This window comes from Sinohyriopsis cumingii, chromosome 7, assembly GCF_028554795.1.
Source record: "Sinohyriopsis cumingii isolate HCF-2022 chromosome 7, ASM2855479v2, whole genome shotgun sequence".
Classification (NCBI taxonomy): Eukaryota; Metazoa; Mollusca; class Bivalvia; order Unionida; family Unionidae; genus Sinohyriopsis; species Sinohyriopsis cumingii.
The window spans coordinates 78638044-78653876 of record NC_142967.1 but is presented as its reverse complement, the minus strand read 5'-3'; the positions used below and the strand labels follow the sequence as shown (position 1 = coordinate 78653876).

The 15833-nt window shown below is 36.5% G+C and overlaps 1 protein-coding gene across 1 annotated transcript in view; it reads right to left on the bottom strand.

Annotated features, from left to right (window-relative positions):
- Window positions 1-15833, bottom strand: part of LOC149795586 (putative E3 ubiquitin-protein ligase HECTD2) — a 108977-nt gene that overhangs the window by 61068 nt on the left and 32076 nt on the right. Inside the window, exon 6 of the mRNA XM_089965422.1 lies at window positions 9739-9784. Coding sequence (XP_089821548.1) covers window positions 9739-9784 — 46 coding nt within the window. The remainder of the gene's footprint in view (window positions 1-9738; window positions 9785-15833) is intronic.

Here is a 15833-nt window from a genome sequence, read left to right as displayed (position 1 = left end):
TCACAGACACTAATTCATTTCTCAGACTTTGCTAAATTTTTTTAAACTACCATTTCCCCTTCTGCATTGGCATATTGTATATGTACCATAATACTCACATTATGCCATCCAGAATCAGATTTAAGTCTGTACCAATATGGCATGTTAAATCCCCGACTGACCACACAATGACAAAAAGAAACATCATTGGCAGACAATACCTTTATTAATCAGGACTGGATTTAAAAGAATAAGCTATTAAAAATTAAAGCAATCTGATTAAAAAGTGATGATTGGTCAGAGTGTTTTCAAAGCAGTTAATTGTATATGAGACTGACAATCCATTGCTTTTATGCCAATATCAAAGTAGTACTAATATTATATTAGTATGCTTACCTACCTGGTATCTAATATATCATATTAGGACCCCAACCTATTTCATATATGATATCAGTGCTCCTACCTCCTTCATTAGCTTAGCAGAGTGCTAATGAGATCCTATATTTATCAAAAGAACACTTGGGTGCGATTCATACTGAGGTGGTATTTTATTTAAAAACACATTTGCCAATGTTCATAAGAATTCAATCCAACTATTACAGACTGATGTAGTCCTGCTTTATTACAGACTGATGTAGCCTTACTTTATTACAGACTGATGTAGCCATACTTTATTACAGGCTGATGTAGCCTTACTTTATTACAGACTGATGTAGCCTTACTTTATTACAGACTGTTGTAGCCTTACTTTATTAGTCTGATGTAGTCTTACTTTATTAGTCTGATGTAGCCTTACGTTATTAGTCTGATGTAGCCATACTTTATTACAGACTGATGTAGCCATACTTTATTACAGACTGATGTAGCCTTACTTTATTACAGACTGATGTAGCCTTACTTTATTAGTCAGATGTAGCCTTACTTTATTACAGCCTGATGTAGCCTTACTTTATTACAGACTGATGTAGCCATACTTTATTACAGGCTGATGTAGCCTTAATTTATTACAGCCTGATGTATCCTTACTTTATTATAGACTGATGTAGCCATACTTTATTACAGGCTGATGTAGCCTTACTTTACTACAGGCTGATGTAGCCTTACTTTATTACAGCCTGATGTAGCCTTACCTTATTACAGTCTAATGTAGCCTTACTTTATTAGACAGATGTAGCCTTACTTTATTACAGCCTGATGTAGCCTTACCTTATTACAGCCTGATGTAGCCTTGCTTTATTACAGACTGATGTAGCCTTACTTTATTACAGACTGATGTAGCCATACTTTATTACAGGCTGATGTAGCCTTAATTTATTACAGCCTGATGTATCCTTACTTTATTACAGACTGATGTAGCCTTACTTTATTACAGGCTGATGTAGCCTTACTTTACTACAGGCTGATGTAGCCTTACTTTATTACAGTCTGATGTAGCCTTACTTTATTACAGCCTGATGTAGTCTTACTTTATTACAGACTGATGTAGCCATACTTTATTAGACTGATGCAGCCTTACTTTATTACAGACTGATGTAGCCTTACTTTATTACAGCCTGATGCAGCCTTACTTTATTACAGCCTGATGTAGCCTTACTTTATTAGTCTGATGTAGCCTTACTTTATTAGTCAGATGTAGCCTTACTTTATTACAGACTGATGTAGCCTTACTTTATTACAGCCTGATGTAGTCTTACTTTATTACAGACTGATGTAGCTGTACTTTATTACTGACTGATGTAGCCTTACTTTATTAGTCAGATGTAGCCTTACTTTATTACAGACTGATGTAGCCGTACTTTATTACAGTCTGATGTAGCTATACCTTATTAGACTGATGTAACCTTACTTTATTACAGTCTGATGTAGCCTTACTTAGCCATACTTTATTACAGACTGATGTAGTCTTATTTTATTAGACTGATGTGGCCTTACTTTATTACAGACTGAAGTAGCCTTACTTTATTACAGCCTGATGTAGCCTTACTTTATTAGACAGATGTAGCCTTATTTTATTACAGCCTGATGTAGCCATACTTTATTAGTCTAATATAACCTTACTTTATTATAGTCTGATGTAGCCTTACTTAGCCATACTTTATTACAGACTGACGTAGCCTTATTTTATTAGACTGATGTGGCCTTACTTTATTACAGTCTGAAGTAGCCTTACTTTATTACAGCCTGATGTAGCCATACTTTATTAGTCTAATGTAACCTTACTTTATTACAGTCTGATGTAGCCTTACTTTATTAGTCAGATGTAGCCTTACTTTATTACAGTCTGATGTAGCCTTACTTTATTACAGCCTGATGTAGCCATACTTTATTACAGTCTAATGTAGCCTGACCTTATTACAGTCTGATGTAGCCTTACTTTATTACAGTCTGATGTAGCCTGACTTTATTAGTCTGATGTAGCCTGACCTTATTACAGTCTGATGTAGCCTTACTTTATTACAGTCTGATGTAGCCATACTTTATTAGTCTGATGTAGCCTTACGTTATTACAGTCTGATGTATCCTTAACTTTATTAGCCTGATGTAGCCTTACTTTATTACAGACTGATGTAGCCTTACTTTATTACAGACTGATGTAGCCTTACTTTATCAGTCTGATGTAGTCTTACTTTATAAGTCAGATGTAGCCTTACTTTATTACAGCCTGATATAGCCTTACTTTATTACAGACTGATGTAGCCTTACTTTATTACAGTCTGATGTAGCCATACTTTATTAGACTGATGCAGCCTTACTTTATTACAGTCAGATGTAGCCTTACTTTATTAGTCAGATGTAGCCTTACTTTATTACAGCCTGATGTAGCCATACTTTATTACAGTCTAATGTAACCTTACTTTATTACAGTCTGATGTAGCCTTACTTAGCCATACTTTATTACAGACTGATGTAGCCTTATTTTATTAGACTGATGTGGCCTTACTTTATTACAGACTGAAGTAGACTTACTTTATTACAGGCTGATGTAGCCATACTTTATTAGTCTGATGTAGCCTTATTTTATTACAGTCTGATGTAGCCTTACTTTATTACAGTCTCATGTAGCTTTACTTTATTAGACTGATGTAGCCTTACTTTATTACAGACTGGTGTAGCCTTACTTTATTACAGTCTGATGGAGCCTTACTTTATTACAGTCTGATTTAGCCTTGCTTCATTACAGACTGATGTAGCCTTATTTTATTACAGTCTGATGAAGCCTTATTTTATTAGTCTGATGTAGCCTTACTTTATTAGACTGATGTAGCCTTACTTTATTACAGACTGATGTAGCCTTACTTTATTACAGACTGATGAGGCCTTAATTTATTACAGACTGATGTAGCCTTACGTTATTACAGACTGATGTAGCCTTACTTTATTAAGTCTGATATAGCCTTACTTTATTACAGACTGATGTGGCTTGCTTCATTACAGACTGATGTAGCCTTACTTTATTACAGTCTGATGTAGCCTTACTTTATTAGCCTGATGTAGCCTTACTTTATTAGACTGATGTAGCCTTACTTTATTACAGACTGATGCAGCCATATTTTATTAGTCTGATGTAGCCTTACTTTATTACAGACTGATGTAGCCTTACTATATTAGTCTGATGTAGCCTTACTTTATTAGTCTGATATAGCCTTACTTTATTAGTCTGATGTAGTCTTGCTTTATTACAGACTGATGTGGCCTTACTTTATTAGACTGTAGTCTTACTTTATTATAAACTGATGTAGCCTTACTTTATTATTCTGATGTAGCCTTACTTTATTACAGTCTGATGTAGCCATACTTTATTACAGGCTGATGTAGCCATACTTTATTACAGTCTGATGTAGCCTTACTTTATTACAGTCTGATGTGGCCTTACTTTATTACAGACTGATGTAGCCTTACTTTATTACAGACTGATGTAGCCTTACTTTATTACAGTCTGATGTAGCCATACTTTATTACAGTCTGATGTAGCCATACTTTATTACAGACTGATGCAGCCATACTTTATTACAGACTGATTTAGCCTTACTTTATTACAGCTAAAGATAAATGTAAGATCTATATAAATATCCTCTAAACTTTCTCGTGGGTCGGTGGTTCTTTCCGGGGTTTTCCCGGGTTCTTCCTCCACCATTAATACTGGCCGCCATGTATAGCCTATCATGTGCTGAAAAATGGCGTTAAGCCCCAAAACAACAACAACAACAACAATCCTCTAAACTGTAGAAGCATAACAAACAAAAGACAGACATTTTGAACATGGGATCTGACTGGATCATCAAAAAGGTCTGTGTCATACAGACGCTCATGTTTCAAAAGAGACACAACCTGCTTGGTGATTTAAACTTAATTTTGATATTCCATTGACAACTAAAGGATTGCTTCAGAGCTTGTTGCTGTTGTGGGGTTTAACGCCATTTTTCAGCACACGATAGGCTATACATGGCAGCCAGTATTAATGGTGGAAGATGAACCAGGGAAAACCCCAGAAAGAACCACTGACCCACGAGAAGCTACTGGCAAGCTTTCTCACATACCCACATTGGCTGAATTCGAGACTCGAACCGACGCAGACAGAGGTGAGATGGCAGTGATCCGTAACGGAAAGCACTTCAGACCACTTGGCCAATCGGGGCCCCTAGAGCCTGAACCAATCCACACATCAGATGAGGCAACATTATAATAGCTAATGGAAAAGTGGTATGTGACTCAATCCTGAAAAATCTTTAAAGTCTGACTTGGACTCAATTATTGGGAAGTCACGACATATTTAAAAATACTTATATCAAGCACTTTCAGAGTTTTGGGATCATCAAAACCTGGAGAGGATGTTAACCATTACTGACTTCTGATGCAATAAACAAATATTTGTATCTCCTGAGGCAGAAAATTAAACAAAATTATTTTATAAATAAATCATTCTTTTCAACTTTATAAAGGTAATTAAAAGTAGCTGCACGTCCCAATCAGATTGTGGCTGGAACACCAAAAGGCAAGCAAACATTATTGAACTATAAAATATAGGTCACAGTGACCAAATTTGATTGATTACAAACTCCTCATGATGCATCTTTATTCCAAGCTAGACGACACTGCAAGAAATATTGTTGGAGAAAATGGCCTAAACACAAACTTTAATCTAGTGCTACTGCAAAAAAGGAAAAATGGTCAGAAATCATCAAATCAAAAGCTGGAATTGCCTTGCCACCTAAAGAAAAAATCCTTCACCAGAAACAAACATTGAACTGATGTCAACTCATTTCCATTATGCCTTGCCTGGTACGAAAGTTATTTTGATCTGGACAAAAGGACGATGCTATTTATTCTGTTAGTGCCCAGGTCAATTTCAGATGATGCAAAGCAATAGGTCAACATAGATCATATAGCACAGGTGTATTAACCTTCAGATAGATAGCAATCATGCTAGCTACAAAGGATCATGTAGAATAGGCACTAGGCACAGGTCCATATGGAAGGATAATAGGCACTAGGCACAGGTCCATATGGATGGATAATAGGCACTAGGTTCAAGTCCATATGGATGGATAATAGGCACTAGATACAGGTCCATATGGAAGGATGATAGGCACCAGGCACAGGTCCATATGGATGGATGATAGGCACCAGGCACTGGTCCATATGGAAGGATAATAGGCACTAGACACAGGTCCATGTGGAAGGATAAGAGGCACTAGGTACAGGTCCATATGGAAGGATGATAGGCACTAGGCACAGGTCCATAAGGAAGGATAATAGGCACTAGGCACAGGTCCATATGGAAGGATAATAGGCACTAGGTAAAGGTCCATGTGGAATGATAATAGGCACAAGGCACAGGTCCATATGGAAGGATGATAGGCACCAGGCACAGGTCCATATGGATGGATGATAGGCCCCAGGCACAGGTCCATATGGAAGGATGATAGGCACCAGGTACACGTCCATATGGAAGGATCATGGGCACAAGGCACAGGTCAATATGGAAGGATGATTAATCCGCTGACAGACAAGCCAAAAGTATGTCATTGCTGAAATTTGACTTGGATCTGGCCATTTGCATTCCTAGTCACATGACTACACAACTCTCACAACCTACATCTCAATGACCTCAGAGGTCATACAGTCACGTGATATCAACAATAAACAATTTCTAGTGTTGCTGTAGGAAAACAAACACGTAAGTGAAAGCAACATAATTTTTATAGAAAAATGAAAAAACATAAACTTCTCAAAATATTTTTTGTGAAAACAATGACCAAAAATCTGTAAATGTTGCAGCAATTTGAAGAAAACCTGATTCACTACACACATGTCAATGTGGTAGTCACATGACACCAACAAAAACATTGCTGACGCATGCTCGATACTTCTTGAAAATGGTTTTCTCCACCCATCTGTGATGCTGACAGGTTTCTGGTCATTGTTTACAGAATAAATATGTTGAGAATTAAGTGTGCATTATATTTATTTACAAACATTAAGTGACTTCTATATAATATATCCAAATTCTATGTACAACTTTGGAAATTTGTTTATTGTTGATATCACATGACTATATGACCTCTGATGTCACTGATATGTTAGTTGCGAGATTTATATAATCATGTGACTTGGGATGAAATGGCCAGATTCAGGTCAATTTTCAGCAACGACATACTTTCGTCTTGTCTGTCAGCGGATCAAAATTATGACAAATGCTATGCTTGCGATTTTTGAGAAAAGAAATCATATTCCTATCGATTTCGTGCAGGTATATCTTGATGAAAGGTTGTTCAAGTTTGCTAGGCAGGCTAGTAAGTGGCTACCCCATGCCAACACCAAATGGTGTCAGCGAATTTCAACTTTTCGATAGGGAATGGACTCTGACCCTACACCCCAATATGAATATCCTTTTATCAAAAATGGGGTGACAAGGGTCAGAGAAAACTCAGGCTATATGGAAGGATAATAGGCACTAGGCACAGGTCCATATGGAAGGATAATAGTCATTAGACACAGGTCCATATGGAAGGATAATAGGCACTAGGCACAGGTCCAATATGTTAGGATAATAGTCATTAGACACAGGTCCATATGGAAGGATAATAGTCATTAGACATAGGTCCATATGGAAGGATAATAGGCACTAGGCACAGGTCCAATATGGAAGGATAATAGTCATTAAACACAGGTTCATATCGAAGGATAATAGGCACTAGGCACAGGTCCATATGGAAGGATAGTAAGCACTAGGAACAGGTCCTTATGGAAGGATAGTAAGCACTAGGAACAGGTCCATATGGAAGGATAGTAAGCACTAGGAACAGGTCCATATGGAAGTATAGTAAGCACTAAGAACAGGTCCTTATGGAAGGATAGCAAGCACTAGGAACAGGTCCATACTGAAGGATAGTAAGCACTAGACACAGGTCCATATGGAAGCATAGTAAGCACTAGGCACAGGTCCTTATGGAAGGATAGTAAGCATTAGGAACAGGTCCATATGGAAGGATAGCAAGCACTAGGCACGGGTCCTTATGGATGGATAGCAAGCACTAGTCACAGGGTAAGCACTAGTCACAGGTCCTTATGGAAGGATAGTAAGCACTAGGCACAGGTCCATATGGAAGTATAGTAAGCACTAGGCACAGGTCCTTATGGAAGGATAGTAAGCATTAGGAACAGGTCCATATGGAAGGATAGCAAGCACTAGGCACAGGTCCTTATGGATAGATAGTAAGCACTAGTCACAGGGTAAGCACTAGTCACAGGTCCTTATGGAAGGATAGTAAGCACTAGGCACAGGTCCATATGGAAGTATAGTAAGCACTAGGCACAGGTCCTTATGGAAGGATAGTAAGCATCAGGAACAGGTCCATATGGAAGGATAGCAAGCATTAGGCACAGGTCCTTATGGAAGGATAGTAAGCACTAGTCACAGGTCCATATGGAAGGATAGTAAGCATTAGGAACAGGTCCATATGGATGGATAGCAAGCACTAGTCACAGGTCCTTATGGATGGATAGCAAATACTAGTCACAGGGTAAGCACTAGTCATAGGTCCTTATGGAAAGATAGTAAGCACTAGGAACAGGTTCATATGGAAGGATAGCAAGCACTAGGCACAGGTCCTTATGGATGGATAGTAAGCACTAGGCACAGGGTAAGCACCAGTCACAGGTCCTTATGGAAGGATAGTAAGCACTAGTCACATGTCAATATGGAAGGATAGTAAGTACTAGGCACAGGTCCTTATGCAAGGATAGTAAACACTAGTCACAGGGTAAGCACTAGTCACATGTCCATATGGAAGGATAGTAAGCACTAGGCACAGGTCCTTATGCAAGGATAGTAAGCACTAGGAACAGATCCATATGGAAGGATAGTAAGCACTAGGCACAGGTCCTTATGCAAGGATAGTAAACACTAGTCACAGGGTAAGCACTAGTCACAGGTCCATATGGAAGGATAGTAAGCACTAGGCACAGGTCCTTATGCAAGGATAGTAAGCACTAGGAACAGATCCATATGGAAGGATAGTAAGCACTAGGCACAGGTCCTTATGCAAGGATAGCAAGCACTAGGCACAGGTCCATATGGATGGATAGTAAGCACTAGTCACAGGGTAAGCACTAGTCACAGGTCCATATGGAAGGGTTGTAAGCACTAGGCACAGGTCCTTATGTAAGGATAGTAAGCACTAGGAACAGGTCCATATGGAAGGATAGTAAGCACTATGCACAGGTCCTTATGCAAGGATAGCAAGCACTAGGCACATGTCCATATGGATGGATAGTAAGCACTTGGCACAGGTCCATATGAAAGGATAGTAAGCACTTAGGCACAGGTCCTTATGGAAGGATAGTAAGCACTAGGCACATCTCCTTATGGAAGGATAGTAAACACTAGTCACAGGTCCATATGGAAGGATAGTAAGCACTTAGGAACAGGTCCTTAAGGAAGGATAGTAAGCACTAGTCACAGGTCCATATGGAAGGACAGTAAACACTAGCTGCAGGATCACATAGAAAATCAACCTGTAGGGGAATAACACTTGCAATGACTGACTACATGGTCATGTGCCATATAAACCTGTTGAGGGATAGCACTGGTACTGGTTACAGGTACTTTTTCTTGATCATTAACCACATCAACTTGTATGGGGGATAGTGCAGACAATGGTTATAACATCAAATATCATTTAACCAGTTGATGGCTTGTACAGGCACTGGCTACAGGATCTCCTACCCTATTAACCTGTAGAGACAATGTATGGGCAGTGGTTATAGGATCACATGCTACATAAACCTGTAGACAAATATCACTGGCACTAATTAAAGGATCATGTACCATGTTAACCTGTAGAAGAATAGTATGGGTACTTGCTACATGATAATTTAATAATGTAACATAAACCTGTGAATATATATGACAGATCTGAATTTAGAACTAATTACCAGTTCTAGTTTGTCAGGTATTGTTTCTATTTTTGTAAAATAAACACATATACCTGAATATTTTTGACAAAATAGTGCATCTCCCCTTCAATATATTTATACACTTATATATGTAGGTCTGCAACTTCTATGAGAATCATAATGTTCTGTCCAGTTGCAATGAATTAGCACTGTGCCAATACAAAGCCAACAACAATTTGGGTTGGCTTGAGTTTGGTTCTTCCTTACATACATTATATTATCCAACAGTTAATGACAGACACAAAATGTATTCTTCTACCACTGTTAGTCAACTGATAAATTATTCATGCAAGTATTTACCTGTAGAATTATAAGATATGCCCTCAAGGCATCTTTTGAGTGGGGCCTGAAAAATAAATGAACTCTGGTAAATAATTATCAAACTGTGGCAATGGTAAATAAATATAAAACTTTGGCAATGGTAAATAATTATCAAACTGTGGCAATGGTAAATCATTATCAAATTGTGGAAATCATAAATAAATATCAAACTGTGGCAACTGTTAATCATTATCAAACTGTGGCAATGGTAAATAAATATCAAACTTTGGCAATGGTAAAAAATTATCAAACTTTGGCTATGGTAAATCATTATCAAACTGTGGCAATGGTAAATAATTATCAAACTGTGGCAATGGTAAATAATTATCAAACTGTGGCAATGGTAAAAAAATACAATGGTAAATAAACACAAAACTGTGGCAATGGTAAATAATTATTAAATTGTGGCAATAGTAAATAATTATCCAACTTTGGCAATGTTTAATTTTTATACCAAAAACCTGCAGCAATGGTAAATAATTACAAAAATGTGGCAATGGTAAATCATTATCAAACTGTGGCAATGGTAAATAATTACCAACCTGTAGCAATCGTAAATCATTATCAAACTGTTGCAATGGTTAATAATTACCAAACTGTGGTAATAGTAAATCATGAGCAAACTGTGGTAATGGTAAATCAATATCAAACTGGTGATGGTAAATAATTATCAAACTGTGGCAATGGTAAATCATTATCAAACTATGGCAATGGTAAATTAAAATATCAAAATGTGGCAATGGTAAATCATTATCATACTGGCAATGGTAAATAATTACCAAACCTAGGTAATGGTAATTCATGAGTAAACTGTGATAATGGTAAATCAATATCGAACTGGTGATGGTAAATAATTATCAAACTGTGGCAATGGTAAATCATTATCAAACTGTGGCAATAGTAAATAATTATCAACCTGTGGCAGTGGTAGATCATTATCAAACTCTGGCAATGATAAATAATTACCAAACTGGTGATGGTATATAATTATCAACCTGTAACAATGGTGTGTGTATGTGAATAGGATTTGTAACATAGCTTTAACAATTTTTCAGTCATATCGCTATGATGTCTACAGTGTGGCAGTTTTATAGTGATAGGGCATCATCCTGCAGACACATAGCTTTGATGTCCCACCGAGTCACATTATCCTGACACTGGGTCAACTAGTCCTAACACTAACCTCTTAATGCTGAGCACCTAGCGAGGCAGCTGTTAGTACCATTTTTGTAAGTCTTTAGTATGACACTGCTGGGGTTTCGAACCCATGACCTCCTGCTTCCGAGGCGGATGCTCTAACCACTAGGCCACCAGAGCGGTTGCAACAATGGTAAACAGTTATGAAAATGTGGCAATGGTTAATAATTAGCAAACTGTGGTAATGGTAAATCATTATCAAACTGGTGATGATAAGTAATCAGCCATGATGATGGTAAATAATTATCAAACTGTGGCAATGGTATATGATTATCAAACTCAAACTGGTGATGGTAAATCATTATCAAACTGTGGCAATGTAAATCATTATCAAACTGGTGATAGTAAATAATTATCAGCCTGTGGCAATGGTAAAAAATTTAAACTGTGGCGATGTTAAATCATTATCAATCTGTGGCAATGATAAATCATTATCAAACTGGTGATAGTAAAAAGTTATTAGCCTAAGCCAATAGTAAACAGTTATCAAACTGAAGCAATGGTAAATCATTACCAAACTGGCAATGGTAAATAATTATCAGCCTGTGGCAATGGTAAAAATTTATAAAACTGTGGCAATGGTAAATTATTATCAGCCTGTGGCAATGGTAAATAATTATCAAACTGGCAATGGTAAATTATTATCAGCCTGTGGCAATGGTAAATTATTATCAGCCTGTGGCAATGGTAAATAATTATCAAACTGGCAATGGTAAATAATTATCAGCCTGTGGCGATGGTAAATAATTTGCAAAATGGTGCAATGGTAAATAAACTTTAAAATGTGCTGGAATGCAAATGCACAAAACAAATATCTTGTTATAAAAATGTATAAAAAAAACAATTCTCTCAACAAATTGCATCTTCTTTAAAAATTTAAGCAGTATGTTTGTGACAGCAATCCCATAGTTGTATAGCTAGATGATTACTACTAAATCGATCACTAGATGTAATTTGTCAAGTTTTACATATACAAATGCAGGATAGAACCCTGATATATTATCTAAAGTCTATATTTTTAATTCTTTTCAACAAGGAACATTTTAGATGTAACCTGCAGTTATATTTCTTTATTTCTTTTCCATGTATATCTTTTCCATCTGTATCATTATCATACAAATTGTCAAAATTCACAACATTCAATCATTTCTCAAAATCTTCAATAGAAAAAAACGTTTCCATTCACTACTGCTCCTACAATTTTACATCAATGACTTTATGTGTTAAATAGGGTTATGACCACACTAGGTTAAAACAAAATGTGCAAATAGAGCAAAGCAGAATTATACTCTGAATAATCAAATAATTCCTTCTTTAATCATTGAAGTTCAAACACCATTCATCACTGAAATTTCTAGCCTTTCAAAGCATAATACAGTCTATGAGATTCTAGCTTTCCTTTGTTAAACGTTTGCATGATAAAAGGAAAGAGATACAGAAAATGTATACAAAAAGCCAGGACCTGCAAGTCATGCCTGTGATCAAAGAATTGCTGGAACACTATAAAAAAAAACAACCTTGAACGGATAATGATGATGATTTTCTGCTGGAAAAATGGGTTGTTTTCCGAGTGTGGGGTCAACAAAAACATTAAACCAACTACAACATTTATTTGACAATAAAAGTACATCATTATCTCTGTATACAACACTAAAAACAAGAGTCCCTCAAAGGAACTGATGCTTAACTTGCTAGAAACAAAAAGCCAAGAACCAACGAGAGGTCCTTTTTGTCATATACTTGATAAGATATCTGTTAGGACCAATAAAACATAAGTAGTCTTTTGGTGAAAACTTTGTGCGAGTATGGTCACCCATACTGATATAATCATTCATTCAGAAGGAGTGGCTCTAACAAGATTTTCAAGACGAACACCATAATGACCATACTGAATTCAGATTGGTATAATTTTCAGTAAGGACCAACTAGATACCATAACAAGTTTTCTGGTGAAAATTCCATGTTTATGGTGGCACTCTACAGTTTCATATTTTGCATTGGGTTAGAATTTTAAAGGAAAAGAATTTTCCCGGGTTTCCTCACTGGTTATACTGGCTATTTAAAAAAGACCTTGGTATTGTTCAAAGAACCTTTAATTCCCTTTATTTTGGTGTATGACTGATGGGTGTAATATGGGTTATATTGTATACAGCTTGGCCTTACTCCAGATGTGCAACTTTCAAAAAAGTGCTAGCTGCACTTTGTCATTTTCACTTCCTGAACTTCAGAGGCAAATTGTATTAAAAAAAAACATTAACTATTTTCACATTTTATAGATTTGGTAATTCATTCATTGCACTTTCAGAACCTGGTATTGTCTAGTCTGGCAAAAGTTAATTTTCCCTATTTTAATAGCTGCTAAGGATAGTGTACTTTAGACAAATCCAGGCTGATTTTTGCAGCACAAGGGAGCAGTAATTTTAGGTAACAGTGTGCTTAGATCATTTACGAATTCCAAAAGTACAATATCCAAAGAAATATCAGCCATATTACATTAATGTAGCATAGAGGTATGCCAACATTCTTGCCACTGTGCATGTTTTAAATGCAAACAACTTCACCTTACATACATCACTCTCTCAAAAGTACATAATAACTGGTAAGCACCCCCTATATGGCTTTCTTTTTAGTACTAAATACTGGAGGATGGTTTCCACTGCAGCCATATTAGATATCGGAACAGCACCACTTTCATTTAGAACCAACTAGAGATAAGAAAAAGAAGTCTTCTGGTGAAAATCCAATGTTAGTATCACCTTCCATCTGGGAGAAATAGCAATAAATTGATTTTGAAAATCAGTCTTGGAACAATTTTAATTCAGGACAAACAAGACAATTTCAGTGACTAGATCCATGTACCAAACGTTGTCTTCCAGTGAAAACCTTTGTTGCAATCCTTGATGTAGCTTAAAAGTCGCAAAACCAGTGCTGATGGAATAACTACTGCACTGATAGAGATGAAGCCTTTTTATAAGCTCTTCTTATCTATGACCAGTTGAGCCAAAAATATCAGAATATTTTTCTTAAATTTCCTTCACAGGTCTTAAACGTTGTGGATATTAAGATTTATCTAAAGAGCCGTTTCTACATATCCCATGGACCTAAAAAAATTCTTTACATAGAGGGACCTATTTTCAAATGCATAATTGTGAAGTTAATGCTAATTTTAAAAACATTACTCTGAAAAATCAAATATACTACAATCATGCCTCATACTATCTTCGTTAAATCTCTTCAATGTTCACAAAACCCCCAATATGTTCAAGGATAGACCCTAATATAGTTCCCTATGAATCAGCTTCTTAGTGGGGCTCTAAAAATCAGCCAACACGACAACTCTATAGTCTATTTTAATCATGCGGTTAAGGTATTTATTTCTTTTTCCTTTATCTAGTACCATAAATTGAAATTCAGAGTACTAAATAACATGAAAATTGTTTCAATTAGTGCATGACAACATCAATAAAAATGGGAAAACATGATTTGTGATGATCTTCTGCTACATATAAAAATGTTCTAATTCTCACCGAATACGTCCGTCTGTATTCCTTGAAAACCAGGATAAAAATGATCATGAATAGTTACAACTACAATGAAATATACATGAAATTGACAACAACTACCAACTTCTTGTAATACAATTCTCAAGCATGGAGAATAAAGCAATGTCTTTTGCAGTGCTTGGAAAACATGGAGAGGAAAGCCTGACACGTCAACCTAGCACATACGAGTGAAGTGAAGGGCTTTACTGTGACTCATTTGCAATTATATCACTCCTACATTTTTTTAAAAACATGTTCATATGATCACAAGCTTGATATAAAACACACCCACTCTGCCATTAAAACAGGAAAATACTTACCAAGAACATCTTTATCTCATAATAAGTTTACTGTATATACTCACATATAAGTCATATCCAACTGCAAACTGCATAGACCCATATCAGCTTGTTGGATACTGTGCAGTAATATCTGCCAGTGCATGATAGAATGCCAGATCAGGGTCGTGTTGTTTGTAGTTGGACACAATTTTTAAGTGGGTATATATGGAATACTAAGTGTACCATACTTTGACAAAACTTTATAATTATACAATTACAGCATAAGATACATAGCATACACGTTAAGTGCAATGCATTCTGGGGAATGTATGACCCTTGGGACAGTGTATATGGGAAGTTGGCATGGGATAATCATTGGGATGGGGAGGGATGTGTCATGGATCTGGGTGTATGTGTAAAATTTTACAACTACAAGGCCAGGGCCTGCATGTCATGCACATGGTGCCATAAAACATGTAACCTTGACCCCCAGGTTAAAAGGTCGAGTGAGAATTCTGCAGAATGAAATGTCTTGGCTTCATTTGACATTGATTCATCCAACAACATTATCTCTCAAAAAGTATAAAGAAATAGAAGCAAACAAAACAAGAGTACAATGAACAGCACCCAGATTTGATGTTCATCAATGCAGATACTGGTATATCATGGTTGACTGGAGAATACTGACTAATGGGTATGAATGAATTCAACCAATTTTCAAGGTATGTGGTCTTCAACTAAATTTTATGGGTAGAAACTTACTTTCTTAGCTGACTTACCATGACCTCAGAGAGCCTTGAACAAAACAAACATAATCCCAGTCTGATAACTCAGTTAAATTCCATCACTGAGAATATCATTCTTTGTTTGCCTTGCTCCAAGACTTAAAGGAATTGAGTGAAAATAACAGGTAAACATTGGGTAATTAAAATCAGTTTCTGAGTTTTAATCCCACAACAAAATTAATACATTACCTGCTATTGCTGACTTTCCGGTCTGGAGAAAGGCTTATGGCCCCATAACTGGCTGTTAGAGTGAACAAACTATGTACTGC